Genomic DNA, 26,989 nt, shown 5'->3' with positions numbered 1-26,989 from the left:
GGAAATTCGAATTTAGCGCTTAGAGAACTTCAGACAAGATTATCTGCCATTATTGGCTGATCGACTCATATATATAGACTTTCCGAGATACCTAGTGATAGGGCTTAACCAATAAAATAACTGTACGGTGACACTCGACCAATCGTGGCAATGTACGGCACCGCACAACACGAGATTTGCCGTACAGTGCCAAACAAGCTTGCCGTACACAAAGAATAAATAATTAAAAACAAGCTGTGACTTGACAAATACACATGGATTAAATTAATATGACTATGCTGGATGTTATCCTAATCTGTAAGTAAATATTCAGTTCCTAGAAATGTGTATAATTGTCATAAAAACATTGAATCGTATAGCAGACGATGTCAACTAAGTACTGTCAAATACGAGCACAATGATAAGCTATTAAATGTACAAAAGACTGCCTGATTATAATAAATAGTTTGAAACAATTGTTCTAGCAATAACCTGAGTTATTTCAAATAAGAAACAATTAATGAAATCATAGAGATACAAAATGCGAAACTCTGGCTAGTATGTTCGTCACATCAACAAAGATAGCAGCGGATTGTATACAAAGTATCCAGAACAAATAAATTAAGCTATTACAGTTCTTTAAGATTATAATTTCCCCCCCCCCCCCCCCAGTTCATGAATAATCACAAGAAAACATGTAGTTTTAAAAGGTATGTGACTGAATTCATGAGATACAGAATTAAATTACAAAATAAATTATTTACATATCAGCATGTGCTATAAATAGAATAAATTCATAACATGTTTTTAAAAACAGAAACCTTCTTACAAACAATTGAAATAATGATTCTGCAAAGATGCAATCATAAAGTACACAATGAATTACAGTACCATGGCAAAGCTGAATGATGTTAAAATTATATAATACATGAACATTATATAGATCTTACAATACAGATTACAGAAGTCACTACCCATGTAAGACATTTGGCAGAAAATAAAGGTCAAGCGTTTAGCTTGTTTAGAATCTGGATATATTCATTTTGACAAGTACTGCCTAGTAGGTAAATTTGAACAATTGAGATATTTCCGATATACGTACATGTACTTGTATAGCCGCAAAACGGGCATGGGCATTTGTCTCGTCTTATCATCCCAGATTCGTCATTCTTAATAAAAAAAAAAATAATAATAATACATGATTTTTTAGGGTAACATGGGAAAGAGTTATCCCGCAAAAAACCGTTGTTGACCATGGCTTCGCATGTTACCTATTAACATATTATAGTTTAATAATACACCAATTCACTTCGTCTGCGTTTATCTGAAAATGTAGGTTGTAATTATAAAACGCATCACTCAAATTTGCATTAGACTGATCGCTAATTTAAAAAAAAAAAAATGCATATTCTAAAGTGCAATGCCTGATTTCACAATCTTCATACAGGGGGCTGATAGGCCATATTTCAGGCTATGTGGGCAAAAATTGTGCGGTTGAATTTCTTTCAAATTAAAATATATTTATTAAATATAAAGAGAGATTTTGTGTCCAAGAACAAAATTTCAAAGTTTCCCCCCCCCCAAAAAAAATAATAAATTTGAGGAAAATTTTGGCTAATCTATTGTGTACTACCTTAATACATGGAATTCGGAGGAAGACATCCTTCTTGGATCTGAATTGCGACCTGAAATGTTGTCACATTAACGCACCACACCAAGCTCGTATTTGAAATACACGATGTTAAGTTATCCTGATATTTATAAATTTTATTATTAGCCTTAATCCTTACAGTTCCCAGTTTAACGAAAACAACGCCACTTCCCGCAGGGGAATTCGAACCCGCGACATAAGGATCAACTCCTTACTCCGCGACTCTAGAGCAAATACGGCAGTGATTTTTAGAATTTTTACAGATTGACTAAAAAATGCAAAATGAAATACACCATTCTTATATAGATGGGCACAGAATGATTGATTGATTGTGTGTTGTTTTACGGGACGTTCGAGAATTTTTCACTCATATAGAGACGTCACCATATACCGTTGAAGGGCTTCAAATTTAGACCTTTACTCAGCACTCAGGGCCATTGAGCAGCGAGGGATCTTTATCCTGCCAACGCCTGTCGTGACACTGCAAAAAAACAAAACACACATTTCGTCTACTTGTAACGACGAAATGCAAAAGATAAAGATAATGAACAGTGATCGATCTCAAAAAATCCATAAACAATACAAATACGTGAAGAGGACATAAAAAACGGACCCCTAGAAATTCCAGAGATGGGATCAGGTGCATACATGTAGGAGGAGTGAGCACCCCTTGTTTACCGGTCACACCTGCCGTGAGCCCTATGTATTGATCAGGTAGACGGAACTATCCGTGGTCAATTCAGTACAAAAACAAAGGCCTAACAATTGGCATAAGACAAGTCAGCCAAAATACGACCCAATGATAGGTTAGACTTGCTAACAAGGTCATTATAACGACCATAAAATTTACGACATGCAGACCTTAAACGAGTCTGTGAAATCCCTGTAGCATCAACTCATCAGTGAATAGTTTGCCTCGCTTTAAAAATTTATCGTACTCAGTAAACAAGACACTAAACTTGAATGTGTTGAAAGTTAACCTATCATTTCTCTACATGTGTCCTGTATCTACCAAGCTGCGCTCTGAATAAAACAGAAACACAATTTACAAGTCTACTAATGTAAAGTCTACACGTTTGTCGAGTTTTGATAATGAGAAACTATGGAGGTATATCAGTGCCACAACTCTTTTTTCGGGTTTTTATTTTCAAATTTTCTATCAATATTTTTATGTCTTATTATAGCCCCGCTTGAAAAGCGGGGTGTGCATGGTGATGGAGGTGTGTCCTGTATATACCAAGCTGCGCTCTGAATAAAACAGAAACACAATTTACAAGTCTACTAATGTAAAGTCTACACGTTTGTCGAGTTTTGATAATGAGAAACTATGGAGGTATATCAGTGCCACAACTCTTTTTTCGGGTTTTTATTTTCAAATTTTCTATCAATATTTTTATGTCTTATTATAGCCCCGCTTGAAAAGCGGGGTGTGCATGGTGATGGAGGTGTCCGTCTTTCTGTTACGCTTTACGGTACCCACTCGTATCTGCAACTCCTCTCTCTCTCTCTCTGGTATAAATGAGTTTAAAAAAAGTTAAAATCGGAGTTTCTATGGGAAAAGCAATTTAAAAATTCAGAAATGTCTCCTTTCTTTAAGAGAAATATCTTCCATGTGAAGAGAACAACACTGCTTAAAACCGAACAATGTTTTTAACTCTGGGCTAAATAGTAACTAGTAAAGTTATTTCACTTATACAGTATAGGGTATATTGTATGAATTTGTCTTGGAAGTTGTAGCCACAATGTTATTGTTCCATTCGGTTTTCTGTTTCCTGTCATTATACTCCCTGCTTGGGGGGGGGGGGGGGGGGTAGATAGTGATAGTGATCGGACTGTACGTCCGTTCTTCCGTCCCTTATTCTTTGGGGTACCTATCTCTCATCCACAATTCCTCTTATACTATTAAATAAAATTTAATGAGACTTTCATAGAATCTTTGTAACAAAGTGTCATTGTGCAGCTTCTATTTTACTTTTTGATCGGACATACATTTCGGGTTTTCCATAGCAAAACATAGACATTCTCTCTATTATACTGGGGATACCCATCTCTTATCTGCGACTCCTCCTTTACAAATGAATAAAATTTAATGAGTCTTTCACGGAATCTTTATTACACAATGCCATTGTACACCTATTTGACTTTTTGATTGGACACCTATTTCAGTTTTCCATAGCAAATCATAGACACTATTTAATATCAGGGGTACTCATTTCTTATCCGTAACTAGAGCTCCTTCAACCCGTCTGCTCATCATATACTTTTGAAGTTAACGTTACCAGGACTTAATAAAAGAGGGGATTTTCGACTATTTTGGAAAGATTGATTGATTGTATGTTGTTTTACGTCCCATTCGAGAATTTTTCACTCATATAGAGACGTCACCATATACCGGTGAAACGCTTCAAATTTTGACCTTTACTAGGCACTCAGGGTTTTTGAGCAGTGAGAGATCTTTATCGTGCCAACGCCTGTCGTGACACAGAACCTCGGTTTTTAAGGTCTCATCCGAAGGACCCGCAACTTTCACTTCAAAGTGCCGAGCACATGGCGAAGGAACAGTTGCTACCAATTTTTATCGACTTTAGTCAGTCGCGGCCAGGATTCCAACTCACGACCTCTCGATCACGTAGCGAGCGCTCTATCGACTGAGCTACTTTGAACGGTATATTTTGTTTTGTTGTTTTTTTTTGGGGGGGGGGTTAAAGAAGAGACACAAAGAGAAAAAGTGGATACTTTTACGACATACTTAGGATGCAGCAGTAATTCGCGAAACTAATGGTGGTCTACATCTCTCATGAAAATAAAATTCTTGAAAACAATAAAGGGAAAATTCTTGGTACATAACTCCGTAAAATGTCAAACAAATAAAATATTAAAATCATAAACAATATATTTGATTTGATTACAGTGATATATGCATATACACAGCGAGGCTAGTTGTGAAATAATAAAAGAAAAAAAATATCTCGTATATTATTAAAGAATTTATAGCCTGAATCAGAGCATAAATTTACGTGGAAATCTTTTAATTATATACATGTAGAATCAGTTCATCATATCCAAAGAGCGGTAGTGGGCGAATTACTGGGAAACGGCGCTTCACCTCTTTTTCATATTTATAGATAAAATATTAACAATGTTTTTGTTGTTGTTGCTTTTGCCAATCTAATGAATCAGAATTCAAATGTCTTATGTTTATTATAAACATGAATTGACGTAGAATAACATTCGCAAAAGTTGTACTTAAAAAAAACTCTCCGTTTCCAAGGTAACAACTAAGCAATCCAACATTTTGATTGGCTAGCAATAATTTTGGAGTAGTTTATGAGGTTAGTATACTTCAGACAAATTTGAAGCAAATCCGTGAATACGCGTGCCAAAAAGTTCATCTGGTTACAAACAATGGCTATAAATTCCTTTTATCGACAACTATTTAAAATCGATAGAGGTGTTGCTGTTTCTCAAACATCCACCATTTCAATTTTTTTTCTAGTTTTCAATGATATATTGAACATTTAGCAAAAAAAAAATGATAACGAATGATACCATAGTAAATTTACAACCCCCTTAAATTGATTTCAATTACAGCATGCCTCATGTGAGAGTCAACAAAAAGACAATTTTAATCAATGACAATGCAGGAATAAAGTTTTATGCAAAGCATACTATCATTTTTATTTTGAATCGGTTTTAGAACAATATTTTAGCTCAGTGAGCCAAAGGCTCAATGAGCTTTTCTGATTGAAGGGTGTTTGGTGTCCGCTTATAATCTGTCGTGTGACGTCTATCGTCTGTACACCTCACAAGTTTAGAAGTACATTAGCCCCGTTAACAGCATACCACAAGGGAATATCAAATTATTCCTCCACTGCATGTCAATGCAGTTGAAAAAGTTTTATTAAATAAATACCATAATTCTTAATTGTTGGATCAGTTTTCGATCATCCTTTTTTCATAATTAGATATTGAGAGCGTTTGTAATTTGTTGAATAAAAGCTTTACATTTTTCATTAACACGAAAAACTTTTGTCACTAAATTTAAAGTTCATTTTTATCTTTGCAAATTGTTTTGGTAGCGAAATACATTTAAGTTAAAATACAATTTTTAAAATCGTACTGTCTATTTTGAAAATGATCTTTTTTTCAGGGATTATACAGGTAGTATTCTAAAATATTATACTTTCATGTAAATTAGTTGAATCTGATTCGTCGAGAAACATTTGTTAACAAGATGTGTTTGTGAAACACTGATGCTCCCGTATGGCAGCTAATGGTGAAGGTTAAAGTTTCTCAAATGCAAGTTAAAATCCAGGCCAAAAGATAAAAAATGTTTAATTTGAAAGACCTAGCTGCAACTGTTCAAAAGTTATGGCGAAGGTTAAAGTTTTTAAAAGTAAGTAAAACATCAAGGTCAAGGTCGTTGGTATAAAAAAGGAAGGTCTTGTCACAAGGATTACATATGTAAAGTATGAAAGCCCTAGCATCAACCATTCAAAAGTTATGACCAAGGTTAAAGTTTTTCGAAAGTAGGTCACACTCCTATGTCAAGGTCAAACGGTCAAAGTGGTTGGAATCCAAACGAAGGTCTTGTCACAAGGATTACAGATGTATGAAAGCCCTAGCTCTAACCGTTCAAAAGTTATGGCCAAGGTTAAAGTTTTTCAAAAGTAGGTCAAACTCCAAGGTGAAGGTCAAAGTTTTTGGTATCCAAAGGAAGGCCTTGTCACAAAGAATACACATGTGAAGTTTGAATCCCGAAGCACCAACTGTTCAGAAGTTATGGTCAAGGTTAAAGTCTCATAAAATTTTGCAAAAGTGGATCAAATTCCAAGGTCAAGGTTAAAAGGTCAAATATGATGGTACCCAAAGAAAGGTCTTTTCACAAGAAATACACATGTGAAATATGAAAGTCATAGCTCCAACCAATCATAAGTTATGGGCAAGGTTAAAGTTGACAACAGACAAACAGATAAACAGACAAACAGACAGACAGGACAAAAACAATATACCCCCGGGATCTTTCGATCCGAGGGCATAAAAAACACTATTACCCGCTGAATGAAGAAGCCATGCCCTTCAGCGTAGCAACAGTCAACATTGCTTGACGACGGGTAACATTCTAAAAAATAGTGACTGCGCGGAATTTACTCGCGCAAGGTTCACTGTTATAGTGTTATATGTATTTGTTTAAAACATTCAGTATAATATAATAAATATTGCATGTAGTTGAGTGTAACATTGAACATTTTCACCCCTCGAAAACCATTGTCAACCGAGGCGCAGCCGAGGTTGACAATGGTTTTCGAGGGGTGAAAATGTTCAATGTTACACTCAACTACATGCAATATTTATATAGTAATTACTAGTACAATGTACATACATGTATATTAACTTTTGATCAAATAAAATCGGTCACTTTAAAGAAGAAACTTTAAATTACTTGAATTTTGTTTATTTCGTCAAAAAGATTATAACAAAAACACTCATTTTGGCAATTTTTATGGAATGCCTATCCCAATTCGATAAAATTGTGCTCAGTAATCAAAGAATTTATTTTGCATTCATGCGCAATTATTCTTCGATCGCTTCGATAAAAAGCTGCGCTGCTGTATTTTAATTTTCTAACGATTTTGCTGCCGGCATTATGTTTAGAGGGAACATATTTCCAAATAAGTGATGTACACATACTTGTGATAGAAAGAACATAAGATCGGTGCATATATGATTTTGACTTGACTTTTTCATAATGAATGGAAGTAAAGATTGCCCAGAGGAGATATTTGAAAACATTTCTTTTGACATTCATATTGAGGACTTGAACAGAATGTTTCTTCAACGAAATGCACCCGGAATAGCATTTGTATTTCTGCAGGTGGTTGTCGGATTAATTGGAAATATAGCAGTATACTTGGTGTTCATGACAAAATACAAACCCTCCAATTATCGGACTTTTGTATTATTCTTAGCTTTAATTGACATATCAAACTGTATTTTTGCAATGCCATTCACAGTTGTATTTCTTTGGAAGCCCGTTGATTTTCCAAACAACTTTTTATGCAAAGGGGGATTGATGATATCTTACGCTATCGCCGTGATGTCTGCTGGGGGACTAATTCTCATTGCTTATGACAGATACAAGAAAGTCTGTTTTCCTCTCCAATCCCACATAAATCTCAAAAAGGCGAAATTAGGATGTTTCTGCATCGTTGTGTTTTCTTTTTTATCGTCTTCGATCACACCCTTCCTATACAACAATAATGAAGTTAAGTTTGCATCTGTCAATGCTACAGGACGTCAGTGCCATTTGACAAAGTCATATCCATTTCGGTTTCTAGCAAAAGGATATTACTTTGTTTTAATTTCCGTTTTTATTCTCGTCTCAACATTGTTATGCTTTTTGTATTATAGAATTTACGTCACCTTAAAGTCAAGTATGAAATCATTTGAATTCCCAAGAAACTCCGATTCCTCAGACCAGAAAAACAGACAGGTTAGCTACTTAAAAACGTCAGTGACCTTTGTTGCCATATCTTTCGTGTACATTGTATTTACCTTGCCTCACCTGATTTGTGGACTTTTGTATCATATTCATGATAAACTTGAATGTGACTTGGATGCGATATCAGGATCTATTTTTTATTTCTTATATTGGACTATATTTATAAACAATATTGCCAACCCGTTAATATATGGAGTCTCCGACAGGCGTTTCCAACAAATAATAAGACAGTGTTGTTTTAAAAAAAAATAATTTTTGTAATTCAAGCAACATGCACCTAGTAATAAAATATTTTTATAAGATTTTGTTTTTCTGTGTCGACATTTAAGTTAAGAGTCACACATTATTGTATTCAGTAATTCAAATTAATTGAAAAAAATTTCATAGTATTTGTCATTTGTCTAGTTGAATACTTTCCATCAAAATTCGTGAACTCGTATAATTTTCACAGACTAATGCTCATGACTGGCGCAGCAATGGCGAACAAGCACAGAGGCAAAAAACATGAGTTCTTTCTACACTGTTTTATGGTTTTTCCATTTCATTCAACACAAAAACTGAAATATAGTATAGAGTACATCTCGACATTCCCCTTGCATATTGGTACCAAATGGTTAAAAAACAAAACCAAAAGATAAATATATTTTTTTTTAAAAAGTGCAGTTCTCAAAAAAAAAAATAAATAAATAAAAATAAAAATACCAGTCATTGTGTGATTTCCAATGACTATCCCAGACTCATAGACCTTGACTGCCATCTTAATGAGAATTGAGAACAATTCAACCCCATCTTGAATTGAATGGCATATGTGGCATGGTTTTTTAGATTGGAAGGAATTTCATGAAGTTTTCTCCTAGACTCTCAGTAGTAAATAAAATTGAATTTTTTTTTAAAGAAATACTAGTATTTGATCAATTAGCCCTAAGCCGTGGTGACTAAGCCGTGGACACATCATTTCACTATTTGCTTGAGTACTCATACAATGTAACAACTAGCGTGCATACAATTTGCTTTCTAAATGTCCAAAAAAAAAAAAAAGATTTTAAAACGTATAATGATTTTTAAATACATATGACCAAGGAAACATGAATTTCACCATCATATTTTTACATCCACTGATTATTTCCCCTTTTTTTTCTTAAATGAACATGGGAAGTGATTGTCTTTATCAATTCATTAACAACTAGTTAGAACCATTTTTTAATCCATCAGTTTGAAAAATTTCTTAAGGAGGAATGCTACACCAAAACCTTATTTAATGAATCTTTATGTTTATGTTACATTCTTCATATAATGAAATATGGTTTCAGAATGGAAAGATATTAGTTCTTAATTATTTAATATTTTTTTGTATTTTTTAAGAAAATGTAAAAACTGTTCTATTTGCGGAGTTGTCTAGATCCATTAGATAAAATTTTGGTGTAGCATTCGATCCACCTTAAGAATTGCCACTTTCATTCATGTAACCGACCAATATTGTAAAATTTTACACATTATCATCCAGTTAATACGAATTATTTATTTATGAAATTCATTTCTTACTACGAAACTAAGTTTATCGTTGTAAAATACCGGCATATTATATAATTGTATCAAATGAATACACTTGTCACTATAATAAAAAAATTTACTTACTTACTTATAAACAAAAATGTCTTCTTTTATTGTTGTTCATGTGCAGGGATAATGGTTGCAGTAATTGCAGAGAAAATGGAATACCCCCTTACGCGGGTTATGTACTTTTCCCGCAATGTCGCAACAGTTATCCCTGCAAACAAAAAAAAAAAACAACAACAAAAAAGACATTTTACTGTTTAAACTATATAGCTAACTCTTCATTATAACAAAGTGAAGAGCATAAATATTATGGCACTTAGTTTAAAAAAAAAAGAAGAAGGATTTGGATCGTGAATTTCAGGGGCTTGCTTCCGATCAGTAACTATACATATAAACGAAACTAAATATGTTCATGCTATGATACGTAGAAACTAGAGGACAAATATGATACCATTATCAAAATATAAGACCACACTAACAAGGATTGCTAATTGCATTGTATGCATTCAATAACAAAAAATAAACTAATATTTTATATGGCTGAATGGGCCACGGCCGCTTAAATAAGGAAGCCGATATATTGCCTTACATGCAATGGCATCCCTGAAAAATGTTGATGAATCATGGCGACTGATGTTATATTTTTTTAATAGCACAATCTTGTGATGTTTGTTTAAAATATTTCCCTTTGATAAAGGATTAATTTTTAAGTAGTTAAATCCAATTATTTTAGTTCGTAGATCAAATTTCATGTCTCTCCGCCGGAGATTTTATAATTCAATTGAATGTCTTCTTTTGATTCATCCAACATTAAAAATGGTTATAAATTGTTAATTTGAATTATTTTCAAACAAAATCAAAGACAGATGTCTTAAAAAAAAATTTAAGGTTTATGTTTATATAGCATTATTGTCAAATTCTATTAGAGCCTCAATTTTCACCTAACAAAAAGCAGTTCGAAGTAAATGTATAACTAATTCTGCATATCTTTTTTTTTCAAATTATCTATTAAGCGTTTCAAGTAATTTGAAAATGTATGGTTAGTTCAGTTGTACACTGTTTCACTTTACAAGATATTTCTATTTGGTTTAGAAAAACTCCAGCCGGAATAACTTCAACAGTTCTATGCAACAACTTTCCGAAAGATGTTAATTAAATGTGAATACTTAAAAACTCAAAAGAACTTTTAGAAAATTTGATTTTTTTTTTCAAAATCAATACAATATGTAGTTTCAAAAGAATTTACACAATTATTCCTAAGGATATATTTAAGACTAGGCTAATTGACATCAAAAACAACATTAACGGCTTCGTCAATTATATGGAACAATTTTTACAACTTGTTATATGTCAAATACAAAATTTTTAAAACATCATTAATTTTGATTCTAGGCGCAAGTGCTTTAAAGTTGATATAAAATAAGATGCTGGAGTACCTCATTGTCAATATTGATGTAGGCTTTGAAGGCCTTCCAATAATCATTTAAATTCCCATGGGTACTAATTGTGCCCCTTTATTATTTACTTAACTGTTGTTTTTTTTTATTATTCTGATGAAGCAGAATTGATCTAAAACTTTTAACATGAAAAGAAAAATTTAAACGTCTCTTGCTGCGGACTGCATTTCGACATTTAGATATATCGACGACGTGTAAACAATTAACAATATTATTTTTTATATACATTGATTTAATTTTTTCCCACTGAGCTCGAAATAAGACACCACAGAGTTTGACACAACTGTTTATATTTGGATTTTGACTAGAGAGAGCCATTGACAAAATAAAAGCCAAATTTTATGATTAATGAGATGACTTTTCTATCGTATCGTAAACTTCCCGTATTTAATTTTATAGTTAATTCGGTACACAAGAACATGTTCTGCGTATGAACAATTTCAAAACCGAGGCAGGCTACTTATAAATAAGTTCCTATTGCGTGGGTATCAACAATTTTGCATCAAGTCAAAATTTTGCAAATACTATGGTTGTTCCAATGATCTTGTTTGCAAAACAACCCATTGGTAGGTCGGATATTGACAGATATTTAATTCAAATTGTTAGGCCATATTTTTCATACTGGTTTGTTTACGGATTACTCCCCGCGTGGCCCAGTTGATAGAGCGTTTACTCTAGAGTTGCGAAGCAAGGAGTTGTCCTTAATTACGTCGCGGGTTCCCATGCGGGAGGTGGAAACCGGTCCTTTGGTCGAGACCGTATAGACCGAGGTTCCGTGTCGCAGTAGGTGTTGGCACGGAAAAGATCCCTCACTGCTCAAAGGGCTCAAGTGTCGAGTACAGGTCTACATTTGCAGTCCTCAATATGAGTGAAGAATTCTCGAAGGGACGTTAAACAAACAAACGGATTACTCCCGTTTACCAGATCGAAACACAAGGCTCTCGGCGAGTGTGACTATCGACAAGGGATCGATGCTTACTCCTCCATGACACCTGAACACACCTCTGATGTTTCAAGAGGACCGTGTTTGCTGTGCTCTCAATATGTAATGTTTAATTGGATTTTTAAGCTTGATCACTTTTCGTTATATCAAGCTTCATTCAATTGGCTATTTTCTATCAATGTCACCATCTCCACCTTCATAATTGCCTGATATACATGTAAGTCCCAAGATGGGATTTTTTTTACATTTAAAAACAAATTGAGAAAAAATAAAAACCAAAAGGCACTCTCCGTTTGTTAATCTGATTCCCAGCTCCCTATGGCTTAGATACTAATGGAGAAGACTTATGTTTCGCCAATTGTAAAGTAATAATTAACAATAACTGAACCTAAATACATTTTTCAAAACATTGATTCTAGTATTTAAAAGGATTTCCAAAAGATCTTTCCGATCCATTTTTTTAATTTATCAAATGAGATATCTTGAGAAAACGGACGAATGTCTCGAGGAGGACATGCTTTGGATTTTTCCAGCACTTTACTAACTAAGGTATATTGACATTTCATTTAGACGAAACGCACGGCAATGTACATAAAAATACATATTAATGTACATAAAATAAAGAAAACAAGGAGGGAAATTAATTTTCATGTTGAATATTATTTAAGTACATGCATACTCTTGAAATTTAAAACTTTGGAACAGGACAAAATGTATACCTATTAGTCATTACGTTACAACAAACACTATCTCCAAGAATACATAATTATGTTAATATGTTAGATATATCTTAAACGTGATTGCCGCTCCTAGTTAGTTTATTTTTAGAATCGTTTATTATTAATTGGTCAGTGGCGTTACTTGCTGCTGACATCTACTTACTGAATGATCGAAAAGCTTTATTATTTGTTTCAGACTGTTATCGGATTCGAATATTAAACCGTTTCCGTTCTGCTTTTCTGACTTTAAATTGTATTGATTTCGTTTCCCCGTGATAATTGATTTAAATGTCTCTACTCAATAACAAACGGAAAAATAATGAATTGTTGTGTAGGCAGTTATTTGATTCTGGAAGAGATGGGGGAGGGGGAGGCAGATTTTGGAAATAAATATTTTGTCTTTGAATATTTTGAAAATAAAATAATTTTGTTCTCCACTGACAAGGAAATAAATATTCTGTCTTAGACTAGACCTTAACACCAAACCCCATGCAATAGAGTTTTGGATTTTTTTTTTGTGCTTGTCAAATTTTCCAATGTGGAAAATAAATAAGATGTTCCTGACCATTTTACAAATGAATATGAAAATGTCCCGTGAAGGCATAAAAATCAATAATCTGATTTCAAACAATTAGCCACCGCCCTTGAGAAGCCGGTTGGTGCCAGGTAGAAAAAATATTTTATCTGGCGACCGCCGTAAGAATCAAATGGTTGTTCACTCAATTTCATTGCATTGCAAAATAACAAGTACCCGGAAAAAATATGCTCAAGATGTAACCCTGTGTCAGAAAGCGTCTTAATCTTTAAAGAACTGTCGAAAAGAAAAGATTTTTTTCTCTTGGCACATGTAATTATTATTAAAAAAATATTTGCGGAAATTGTTTTGTTCTTGCCCTGATGATTGCTATGGGTAGCTGCTTACTGCTAACTCGGGACCGTCATCGGGTTTTGGAAAGGTGGTGGTAGGGTCAAATTAGGGGTACCACATCCCATAAGCCAGAACATATCTTTATAAATGGGTACCATTTTAGTGGATTCTGGTACATTCTGGAAGATCTTTTATATCAAATAAGAGGGCGTGGTGGTCATCGATATTTTTTGACTATTTGAAACTCCTGAAAAAGAAATGCTCTGTATAACAAGACGTGCTTGTGAAACACTAATGCCCCCGTATGACAGCTCATCGCCAAGGTTAAAGTTTCTCAAATGCAACTCAAATTCCGAGATTAAGAGGTCAAAAATGTTGGTACCCCAAAAAAAGTTCTTGTCACAAGGCATATATATGTACATGTGAAATACGAAACCATTGCACCTACCATTCAGAAATTATTGCCATGGTTAAAATATTTAAAAGTAGGGCAAACAATTATGCCAAGGTCAAAAGTCAAAATTGATAATAACCAGGGAAAGGTCTTGTTACAAGGAATACATTATGAATATAATTTTTAATCATTCAGTAGGACTGATGGGATTATTTTTTTTTTTCGTTTCTTACTGCAAAATAGAGGATTTCAAGTCTCATGGGGAGCACATATATATATAGAGAGAGAGAGAGATACTGTACATATTGCAATTTGAAATTTTACAGTTAACAATGAAAGTAAACTTTACTGTAGTGTTTCTGAAGAATAGCATTATACAAGTGTAATACATATGTATTTATACTAAAATTGATTTGATTAAAGCTTCCTATTTTTTTAAGGTTTCTGGATACTTCATAACATATATGAAATAGAAACCTTGTGAATTGTACAGAATTTTACAGTTTTGAGATTGAAAGAAATTTAATTTGTCATCAATCTCTCCAATATTTCAATAAAAGACAAAGAAATTAGTTAAACACATGAGACTGTAAAATTTATATCGAGATTTTTTTTATATTTGTATTTTTTCTTAAGTTATGGAAAAGGCTTTGTGTAATTTCAGGGTCTGAATCATTCCCTGGGTTTGCAACGCTATTGTCTTGTTCTCTCGATAATGCATGCTGTTATATGTAATGTGAATAATTTTGATTATTATTTACCTAGACGTCTATGATAAGATGAACATGTATAAATTTCTATATTAATTGTTTATTATTCTAGTTATGTAATAATTGCAAAACTTCTTTCTTCTTGGTTATAATCATGTATAAATTTCTATATTAATTGTTAATTATTCTAGATATGTAATTATTGCAAAACTTTCTTTTTTGTAATAATCATGGTAAAATTTTTACATGTGAGGATATTTTTCTCGTGGTGAAACCATTGCGTAAAAGACCTGCCTTCTACTGTATCTGATTACAACAAATTAATTCATTAAATGCCAAATATGAACAGATAATAAGTATTTCATTATAATGGACCACGGTTTGCTTATCCCTGACCCAGGAAATGTCACGTTTATTTAATTATTGAATAATATTGTATGATACAATGGAAACATTTTGTTGCAAAATAATGATATATATCACATGACAAATTAATCAGCAAAATGCATTAGTACTACGTAATTTCAAAATCCTTATTTCAAGCACATCAATTACAAAAATTCAATATAAACTGAATTTAACAGGCTATGTTGAAAAAAAGTTCTTCTTTATGTACACTAAAAAACGATGTTCATAAATCTGACTAAATGGAAATAGATGTAATGGTTCTGTGCATCATATTTTGGCAATTACAGTGTGATAATACTTGCATGTACATGTCCTGTCTCTCCCTCTCTCTTCTTCTGATTAAGTCTTTGTGGCACTTGTTTTGAATAACAACTTACCTAAATTCAAAGCCAGTTACATGTATCATAAACAAGCAAGGTAGTTTCCAATAAAAAGCCAGCGGTGTCTGTAATATCAGATCTAAGAGTTTATTAAATAACTCAAATAAATAAAAGAGGCCCATGGGTCACAACGCTCACCTGAGTAACAATGACCCTTATTTTTTTTTTTTATCAGCAGATGTTCCCCTATAATGATAATATATTGTGGCTTCAACCTACTCCCGAACCCACCCTGACCCTAGGTGTCATGATATGAACAAACTTGAATCTGAGACTGCTTCCATATAAATATTACTAAACACGGTTGTGCTGTTCTTACGAAGAAGAGCATTTAAAAAAGATTTTCCCCATATATTCCTGTGTTAAAGTTTTGATTGCCCATTGTGGCCCCATCCTAACCCGGGGGTCATGATTTGAACAAACTAGAATCTACACTACCCGAATATGTTTGAATTTAAATATAACTTATCATGGCTTTGCTGTCTTGAAAAGAAGATTTTTAAAGATTTCCACGATGCATTCCTATGTAAAACTTTGATCGCCCATATTGGCCTAGGGGGTCATAATTCGAACACTTAAATCTACACTACCTGAGAATGCTTCAATATAAATTCCACTAATCAGACTTTGCTGTTCTTTAAAAGAAGCATCATCAGGTATGTAGATTCAAGTTTGGCACAGAGCTGAACACGACTCGTAAATAGACATACGCCATATTAATTTTCCTGTCTCTTATATCAGCACTGGGGTATATTAACCCTTCGCATTCGTTACACCTGATTGCTTTTACCTTGTTTCCGCCGCGAGTAGTACATGTATGTCTTACATTGTCATTTTTGTTTACGTTTTATTTCATTGAAGTGCATTTGTGTTTATTTCACTTCGTAACATTGACCTGTGCAATTGATATAGAATATATTTGGTAACTTTTTTGGGCAGAAGCAAACAGAAGTCATTCGATTTTCCCCAAGCATATCACAATAACAGTGAAGGAGATATCTTTTCAGGTGGAGTCCGTAAAGCAAAATATATTGAACTCTAAACAAAGCTGAGGTTTATATAGCGGCTTGAGATGGACAGTCTTGAGAAAACTAAAATGGCGGACATAGATCATAACTCTCTTCCTTTTACGGATCATGTTCAGCTTTAAATAAATGGGATTAAAGTTTGTTCAAATGAAGGGCCACAATCTCTTCGAAGGGGAGATAATTAAGAAATAGTGAAAATTGGGTAGGATATTAAAAATATTTTCTTCTCCAGATCCATTGAGCCAGAAAAGATGAAACATATGTGAAAGGCTTTCTGGGGTATTGTAAATTCAAGTTTGCTCAAATTATTACCCTAGGGGGTATGTGGGGCCCACAATAGGCAATTAAAGTTTTACGTGGGAAAACATAGGATAAACGTTTAAAAATATACTTCTCTAGAGCAGCAAAGCCACGATTAATCATATTTATATAGAAGCATCTTCAGGTAGTGTAGATTTTAGTTTGTTCAAATCATGATTCCTGGAGGTAGGGAAGGACCACAATGTGCAAAGTTTTACATAGAAATACATAAGGAAAAATCTTTAAAACATCTTTTTCCCACTTTATCCTACTTTATCCTACTTTCAAGAAATTTAAAATAAGCACAATATCATAAGTAAAATTTTTGTCTGTTGTTGTTGTTTTTTTTTTGTTTTTTTTTGATGTGTAAAGTTTCATTCCATTCGATTTAATAGAAATCAATTTACTTCATTTTAAAATCAACATGTTTTGCAACCACGGAGCACACTTAACAGCAATGTAACGTCAAAAACATAGCGTCAAGAGTTTCTCAAAAATACTATCCCTATACATTTCACACAGTATAGTCCAATACCCACTCATTAAAAAGTTGTTTATATCACTAGACATTTATTTTTCTAATAATTGTTCTCGTTGTATAATTTCCTTTGTCAATGTTTTAAATTTCTTTTACCGCTTAACTGTGCTTTCACACGATCAGCAACTCTGAAGCGCCTATGTCTTTCTATGACGTTCCAACTTTTTAAAGTTTTTGTTCAGATTTTTACAGTTAAACCGTTTCTTCACAGATTGTCCTCGTTCCGATATTTTCTTATTCCTTCAACATTTTTAGAGTTTATTTAAGATTTTCCCGAGTATAACACAAAATTGCATCGTTATCTGCTGCTTCGTGACATTCTACAACGTCATCGTTTTTGTATGTCGTTTTCAATGAGGACTACCTATCTTCACAAATTGATTTCTTTTCAATGAAGCAAATTTTGAGCCATAATTTGGAATATGAATTGATGAAACAGTTCTTAATTTAAACGTTTAGGATTTTTTTTTTTGTTCCATTTTACAGAAAATATGACTGTAGACATTATTTAGTGTATTGTACGTTTGCAAATGACTAAATTTTGACCTGCGCCGCGATCGATTTTTGCAGTTTTTAATTCTGGATTAGTTTGAAATAAATCATGGTATTTTTGAAACATTTAATACAAATCATTTAAATTTATTGTAAAAATATTTCTACCAAATTTGGATAACATATGGCATTAAATAAAAAAGATATAACAGAAGTCCACGAACTTTCCGAACAACCCTCGTATATGGAAACATCCTCGACATTTTAGATTTAATTTTATTCAAACCATGACCTCCAGGTGTATGATTGGGCCACAACGGGCAGTTAAAGTTTACACAGGATTACAGGGAAAAAACTTAAAAAATCTTCTCAAGAACAGCAAAGCAATGATGTAATATTTATGTGGAAGCACCCTCAGGTAGTGTACATTCAAGTTTGTTTAAATACTGACCCCAGGGGGTAGGGTGGGGCTACAATGGGCGATCAAAATTTTACGTACATTTACCTTCCTTATAACATATACAAAAACTGCTTTCTTCTTTAATTCGGTTAAACTTCAAAGATAGCAAAATTCATTGTCTCTAATTCTTTTTTCATTTAATTCTCTTCTTGACAACCTTTTTACATAACTCAGTCAGTATTAAACATCAATTTCTCAATTGATCATGTAACGAAGCAATATTATTTTTTGTTAATCCAGCCAGGGGATACTTTTTTAAAATTCGTCTAAGTTTCCACCAGTCTCAACAATGTTAGGGCATTGTGTTAGTTATTGAGATCAGATCATTGTTTTGGATAACAAACATGAAATCGTTAAAATTTCATCCAAATTGTTTCAACGCTTTTGGAATTGAAGTTAAATATAGAATTAAAACCTCAATATTGTTAATTTCTGTATACATTTTTCAGAAATTACATGACTCATATTAGCATGTAATCATCCAATCAAAACTGGGTTTTCGTTTAATTAGGAATTTTCCTTATTTTTCATCTTTATCAGACCAACACTTTCTTGAAAATGATCTTTTGATGGTTTTGTCATGACAGAAATTTTGAATGCTACTGCCCTTGTAAATCAAAAAAATTACAACATGACAGCTTGCAAAATGTTGTGCTGGTGTGTTAATACAGGCGCGGATCCAGGATTTTTTTTCGGGGGTTGGGGGGCTCCACCTCAGTCAAAATAAAATTTCCAACCCAAAAATTTCTTGATAAGCCAAAAAAAAAAAAAAAAAACAACAAAAAACAAAAACAAAACCAAAAAAAAAAAACAAAAAAAACAAAAAAACAAAAAAAACAAAAAAAAAACAAAAAAAAAAAACAAACAAACAAACAAAAAAAAATAAAAAATAAATAAATAAATAAATAAATAAATAAATTCCCTTCCTTATCTAGAAAATTATCTGACAGGCAAAACAAAAAATAAACGTGAAAAAAACTCTTTCATGGTGGTGATGGGTACAAGTTTTCTAGGGGGTGGTCCAAAGTAATTTTTTATTTGCTTCATTATATACTTTTAATACCTCTGCAAATTCCGGAGGGGGGGGGGTGGGGGCTCCGGACCCCCCGACCCCCTTCTAGATCCGCGCTTGTAATAAGAATAGCAAATAGAAGACAGGTATGATATTGAAATAATTTGAGACAAAAGCAGTGTCATGTATATTGTTCTTCGGTTTTTTAAAATAATTCCTTGACCATTTGTCAACTCTGATATAAATATTTCATTGCTAGTATGTAGCAATTTCTATTTGGGAAATAATTTTTCAGGACTAACAATGAACTTATGTGGTGTGGTGCAGACACATAGCCTGTATATCTTAAGCGGATAACCTCCATCAAAAAACATGCATTAAAATTTTGGATATTATACCCGCATTTTCACAGATTTTGTCAATTTGATGGAGTAATATCCTATAACAATAATTCAGTAATATGATCCTTGTTTATCCATAAAAGATAACAACGACTTATGAATAAGATTATTGGCGGCTACAATTAGATATGTACTCATATCCTACTGATCACAAAAGTGGTGTAGTTCTGGGAAGAAACAGGATAATTATTAAACTAATTGACAGTGTAAAAATTAAATAAATGTCAATGATCTTTTTTCAATGCTTTGGAACACAGCATTGGAATCGATTCATACCCCTCGCTAGCTTTTCATGATGTCTAAAAGCAATCCTTCGATTCATTTATCGGAATTTGTCTCAAAATTGCATGTAAATTTCCTAACACCAGGGAGATAATGTCTGCTTATTAATCACGTAAGAACTTAACTATTTCTACAATAAATTTTGAATATATGTCTAAAGAAAAGGAAACTCTTAGTTCCAGAACATTTTGTTTTGTTTTGTTTTTTGTATTTTATGCGTTCCAACGCTTCAAACGTGGTATCCGATAATAAATTATATATTTTACTCCCATTCCTGACACTTTATTTACCTTTCAAAGATTCCAAACAGCCGTATGTAGTCTTGGCGTATCAGTTATAAAAAATACATTCCGAGCTCCATATGCTAAAAATAACACGCCCGATCGGTTTTATTTATGATGAAATATGAAGATAACGAACAGAATTAAATCTCGAAAGTCCTATGAAACGATACAAATTTGGAGCAGAGCAAACCCGGACCTCAAAATTTAGAGGTGGGATCAGGTGCCATGGAGGAGTGAGTATCCCCTACCGACCAGTCACACCCGCCGTGTGCTCCTTGTAATGATCGGGAAACAAAAACCGGAAAAATCTGTAGACACCTGTGTATAAATTATGCCCTAACAATTAGTATGAAAAACGTCAGTCAGCATTTGACTCAATGATAGGTTGTATGTGCAGACAATGCCATTGTATCGACCGAAAAACTTGCAAAAAATGACTTCAAACGAGACTGTTGATATCCTTGTTTCGTCAACCTGTTCTGTCAGTAGCTTGCCTCGTTTTAGATATTGTTCATACGTAGAGCATGCTCTTGCGTATCGAATCAACTGAGAGACATAAACCACATATGCAGGTGATAAGGGTAAGGAAGGAAAGTTGACGATTGAAAAGTTGAAGTCGTCAGCTTTGTTACAATTAACGTCTTTTTCTAGTAAAATTTCTAAATATATACAGATCTATCTCAATTTTTTTTACATACTTATTGTTTTCTTTATAGACAAGTGAATATACATTCATGATATTTGAACCTCCAGACTTTTTATTCACATTTTCTTCGCACGACTCCCAACATGGACGTCGGGATGGGAAAATTTTAAAATGATATTCCAGGACCACATAGGGTCCTTTGGAACCGTTGAAAGGTACATAAAGTATAAAGAATGGGAGTAAAATATATGATTAATTATCGGATACCATTTGTAAATTGGGGGAACGCATAAAATACAAGAAATAATACCCAAAGCGAGCGACAAAAAAGCAGCTTTTTCAATTTTGATAATTTATATTAAATATCTATATCTGCATTTTTGTAATCAAGTATAGCCAATGCAAAGACTATATCCCAGTGTGATTACGGAGATGGGAAAAGTAATATGGAGAAAGGCTATTTAAGAATAATGTTCACCTTTTACATGTAGTTGAGATTTACCAACAAAGGTATTAATGCTGTAAACATTAGTATCATTATTAATCATTAAAAAGTTGTCTTGCATTCAATCATATTTTAAGTTGCCTGGTTTTCCTACAGATTTTCCTCACTGTTGCATCCAATCTTTTAATTACGAACACAAATTCTAAATGTACCTAGGTAAAGAAACTCTAAAACAAATTCCTCCTTTAACTCACCAATAATCAAACATATCGTCATTTTAGGGGGTCCAAAATTGAGGAACGCCGATCTTTTAAGCAGAACCTTTTTTTTATTATGAATCTTAAAAAAGAGTATACCAGACGATTGAGTTAATACAGAGGGGAAGCGCTTGACCTTTTTCAGAATGGCTATATACAGGATATCCAATGTTTGTAGCTTCACGACTGCGAGTCACGATTGAAAATATAAAAAAAAATACTTGTTTCAAATAAATCCCTATCCAACTAAACATTAAATTTTCTGTTTATTATATTTTCTTTTTCCCCTTTCTTCCTTTCCTATCGCCTATTAGCTGTCTTACGATAAAGCAGTTAGTGGCGTTGGATGTAACATCATAGCTAAGCGGATGTGAAACGTCATACATTGTAGATTGAAAATGGTAAGCATGGATTTTAGCAACAATTTGGAGACTTTTGGCAGTTCCAATCAGTGTCAGAACAGTTTATTCAATCTTGCTCTCATAGGGGGTATTTTCTTGTTTTGCCGCATACTGGTTATTTTCACACTGAAAGTAATACGTCGATGAAGGTAACAATTTTATTCAATTGATAAATTACAGTATTTCACTGTTGAAAACGTAACAAGTATAAAAGACGTACTTGTATATTAGAATCCCGTTTAGGCAAAAAAGCAGAAGGAAAATGTTTACAATCTATCATCTTACGCCAATAAATTGTAATCATGGTTTTAGTTGACATATTATCAAAATAGTATATGTTTCTAAGTCCTCGTTATCACAACTGCATTTTAGAATTAAGACCTTGGCTTTGATTCCTCATCTGGTAGTGCAACTCAAATTCATAGTTCCCTTTCAATGGATAAAATTCTTGTAAATCACGTTTCAGATTTAATCTTACAATGATATATACAGGGTCCAGTATATGTTCTACCAAACCTCTATCTTTGGTCTTCACAAAAATATTAACAATAGCGAAGTAGAAATTTCAGACATACGGTGCTAATCTAGTGGTTAGTCATCTATAATTTATAATTTTTACTCTAATATTGGTATTAAAAAAGATGCTCGAGTTCCTCATTACATGTAACAATAGCAATGTAGTCTTTGGAGACAGGGTGTCTATGGGCACAAATTGTGCTTCTTTATTAGCTGTCCTGATCTTATATTCTTATTCCAAAACTTCTACATAAGAAGGAGAAAACTCTTATCGATAAACAAAATTCATTTTCATTGATACGACAACTCTATTTGTCCGAGTGAACTCAAAATAAAATACACCATAAAGCCTGCCACATATCTGTTCATATTTGGATGTTTTACCGGATAGAGAAGTTAATGTCTAATTAACGACTGCATGTAACGTATATGAATTCAACTGTCCAACAACTACCCAATATCCTTCATTTCCATATAGTGATATTGTAAGCAAGAAATTTTCTCTGTACAGTGAATATTTTAAAACCCAGACACACTACTGACAAGTAATTTGATGTTTTCATACCAATTTTGACCATGGATGATCCGTTTATCTGGTCATGCAGAAGGCTAATGGTGAAAGTGACCTTTCGACAGGGGCTGCAGTAATCAAAACAAGTAAACACGTACTTATAAAATCATATTTGGCTGAAATTCCCTGCATATTCATATTAATCAATATTAGTATAAAGTAAAAAAAAAAACAAACAGGCAGTATTTTGTATTATTTCTTATCATAATGAAAGACCACGTCGAAAAATTTTACAATTAATGAAAGACTAAACCAAGATGGATTCAATAATTTATTTATTTTATTTTCCTACATTATTTTCAGGACAGGAGAGTCTCCCCCAGTATTCACATCTACAAACTGTGCCATCGCTTAATTTGTCTGTAGTTCCTCCGCGCCAAACAACCATTTGGTGGTTAGTTGGATCCTTAAAAAAGCAGTACATTGGGGTAATGATCAATGACGTGGTGGTAGTGGTTGTGGCTGGGGTAGTGGTTCGAAATGGTGTTGTGGTGGGTGGGATGGTAGTTGGATAGGTCGTTCCGCAGTTAAAGTTATCACCATAGATCACGTGACCAGTGTCTGAACACTGTGTGAAGTAACACCAGTTTCCACTTTGTCCTTGTTCAATCATCTCTCCTGGCATATACCACTTTCCGTTATAGTGGCACATGAAATTAGGCGATGTATGGAAAGTTCCAATCGTTGAAAGAGCTGGAGGGTACGTTGTCGAGGGATACTGGTTTTGAAAAAGGGATTTCTTCGAATTTTCGTGTTGACTTTGGATACATTGATAATTATCAACCTTTAAAAGCTGGCCGAAAATACACAAAATCCCTTGACAATTATGTTTTTTGTCAGGAAATTCAAGGATTGACTCTCCATTCTCATACTCCTTCCCATACAAACAACAGCTACCTTCAAATTAAGATTACATAAGAAAGTTAAACCGTAACATAATGTATGACTTAAATATAAGGAGATTCACAAGGAATGACAAACTTTGATTGAGACGAGCTACGTAAAAAAGGGGTAGATCTAGCATCAGAAAGGATTATCAATTGCGGAAGAATATTTCAACAATTAAATTACAGTTGCTGGACTAACACTCAAATTATTCCCGTATTAGAATTTTGGGGGGAAAACTTTGCATGGTGAAAATAAAATAAATTAAAATAAAAGGCCAAGAATGGAAAATATTTATTAGCCCCCCACCCCACCCACCCCTAAAAAATTAAAAATCTGGAAATAAAATGACAACAGGGGAAAAAACACACAAACGAAGCAAAACAAAAAATGTAAGTTTAATATTTTCTAAAAACAAAAGGTACCTTATAATCCATTGCACATATCAAAACTTGCAAAATGTAGAAAATCAACGAATGTTTACCAATACTCTCCCTTAAAGGTAATTTTTATTTAAAAAATTGTTTGTCATCTTATTACTGTATAAATAAAGAGAGTTGCCCAAACGACGTTCAGACTAGTAGTCCTGAGAGGATTTTGTCTTGGATGAAGCAGCATAAATCATCTACAGTGTTTGGTTATCTTCGCTTATTTTCAGAAATCATTTAATCAGATTCATTTTTTTATTCGAAAATCTATATCATATATTGCATATTTTTATTCGCATATCATTCATTTTATAATGAAAGTTAAAATCACTACCGTGTTAAATTTGCAATTTACTGATGATGAAAACAAGATGTGTTTGTGAAACACTGATGCCCCCGTATGGCAACTTATAGCGAAAGTTAAGATTTCTCAAATGCAAATCAAATATGTTGGTACCCAAAGTGAGGTCTCGTCCCGAGAAATATACCTGTGAAATATGAATGCCCTAGCAGCAACCATTGAAAAAATATGGAAAAGGTTAAAGTTTTTCAAAAGTAAGTGAAACATCAAGATCAAATGGTCAAAATTAATTTTGCCAAAGGAAAAGCCTTCTCACAAGAAATACACATGTGGAACATGAAAACCCTAGCACCACCATTAAAAAGATATGACCAAGGTTAAAATTTTCCAAAAGTAGGTCAAACTCCAAGGTCAAAGGGTTAAAGTTAATGTTGGTACGTATCCAGAGGAAGGTCTTGTCACAAGCATTAGACGTGTGAAGTATGAAAGCCATAGCACCAACTGTTCAAACGTTATGGCGAAGGTTTCAGTTTTTCAAAAGTAGGCCAAACACCTAGGTCATGGTCAAAAGGTAAAAGTTGTTGATATCAAAAGGAAAGTCTTCTCACAAGAATTAAACATGTGAAATTTGAAAGCCCTAACCCAACTGTTCAAAAGCTATGGCCAAGGTTGAAGTTTTTCAAAAGTAGGTCAAACTCCTAGGTCAAGGTCAAAGGGTCAAAGTTGATATCCAAATTAAGGTTTTGTCACAAAATTGCACATGTGAAGTATGAAATCCCTAGTATCATTTGTTCAAAAGTTATGGCCAAGGGTAAATTTTTTTCAAAAATAGGTCAAACTCCTAAGTCAAGGTTGTTGAGATCCAAAGGAAGGTCTTGTCACAAGGATTACACATGTGAAGTATGAAAGCCATAGCACCAACTGCTTAAAAGTTATGGCCAAAGTTAAAGTTGGGTAAAATTTTGTAAATTTGGGTCAAACTCCAAGGTCAAGGTCAAACGGTACACAAAGAAATAATACACATGTGAAATATGAAAGCCATAGCTCCAACCAATCAAAAGTTATGAGCAATGTTTAAGTTTTTGTGGATAAACAGACAAACAGCTAGACAGACGGACAGGGAAAAAACTATATACCCCCGAATCTTCGATACGGGAGCATAAAAATTGTACACCTGTAGAATTTTTAACGTCAGTGTACATACGCACATGATTCTAACCAAGGAATAAAAATACTCATCGAACAGATGTTATCACTTTACAATCAGTACTAGTTGCCATAATTCAATAAATACCACATACCAGGTCGTTGATTTCTACATACTGGATTTCCAGCTACAATAATTTCGCAAAGAATACCAAAACTTAAGACAAAAATACACCACATTTCTTATGTTGTATATGGAATGGGCTGAACTAATTCCTTATCAGTTTATTTATCTATATGTCGTCTTGTTATTATCAGAATTGCGTAGCAGTTAAAGGTTTTTCCATTTGTTAAGATCATATATTTATATAATCATATTTTAAAATAGTGCAGAACCGAATGACATACTGAAGTACCACAGGCGCTTGACGTTTTTAACCTTTCTTTCCTTAAATAAAAAATCCCCCATACTATAATAATAACAAGGTTTGTCACGGTCGCCATCTTGAATTTTTCAGTTCAGCTACTTCGCCTCGATTTTTAGTCTACAATGTGTTTAAAATTAACGGATACAACCGTTTCCCTCAAGTACTTACTTTAACTATGCCTCCACTTTCGGGCAATTCAACCCAAATCACATTAAATCCTCTCTAATTCTTAAAATGTCGCTTCAAACTCAGTCTACTGCTACCGATTCCGTAAAACTTAGAAAAGGGAGGCCGGAAGTTGATGTTGTTATGTAAATGGCAATTCCCTCTACTTAAATTTCATTGGTTAAAAGAAATATGACGTCTCGCGGGAAAAATCATGCAAAGACAGTAACAAACTTTTTCGACATGTTGAATGCTGAGCAGGCCGATGCTTTCCATAATCATCAGAAATAATATGTGGAATATTTATTTTTCTTTTATTTTGTTGAAGAAAAAATCATGAGGAAATAAAAATTATGCTTGGTCCTGGAATTCTGGTCACTAATTTCTCGTGTAAACCAGACCCCTTGCATTCTGGCATAAATATTTCTTCCATAT

The 26,989-nt window shown here is 33.4% G+C and overlaps 1 protein-coding gene across 1 annotated transcript; it reads right to left on the bottom strand.

Annotated features, from left to right (window-relative positions):
• Window positions 1-23,475: 23,475 nt before the first annotated feature.
• Window positions 23,476-26,223, bottom strand: LOC133206089 (uncharacterized). Its single transcript, XM_061342019.1, has 2 exons — window positions 26,117-26,223; window positions 23,476-24,098 (listed from the first exon to the last, which is right to left on the bottom strand). The coding sequence occupies exons 1-2, from the start codon at window positions 26,199-26,201 to the stop codon at window positions 23,482-23,484; spliced, it is 702 nt and encodes a 233-aa protein (XP_061198003.1). The 5' UTR covers window positions 26,202-26,223; the 3' UTR covers window positions 23,476-23,481.
• Between the last annotated feature and the right edge of the window lie 766 nt (window positions 26,224-26,989).

Source organism: Saccostrea echinata, unplaced genomic scaffold (genome assembly GCF_033153115.1).
Source record: "Saccostrea echinata isolate AGI-Se365-2 ecotype Australia unplaced genomic scaffold, CSIRO_AGI_Sech_v1 ptg000054l, whole genome shotgun sequence".
Classification (NCBI taxonomy): Eukaryota; Metazoa; Mollusca; class Bivalvia; order Ostreida; family Ostreidae; genus Saccostrea; species Saccostrea echinata.
Note: the sequence above shows the minus strand (reverse complement) of the source record. Positions and strands in the feature narration are given on the sequence as shown.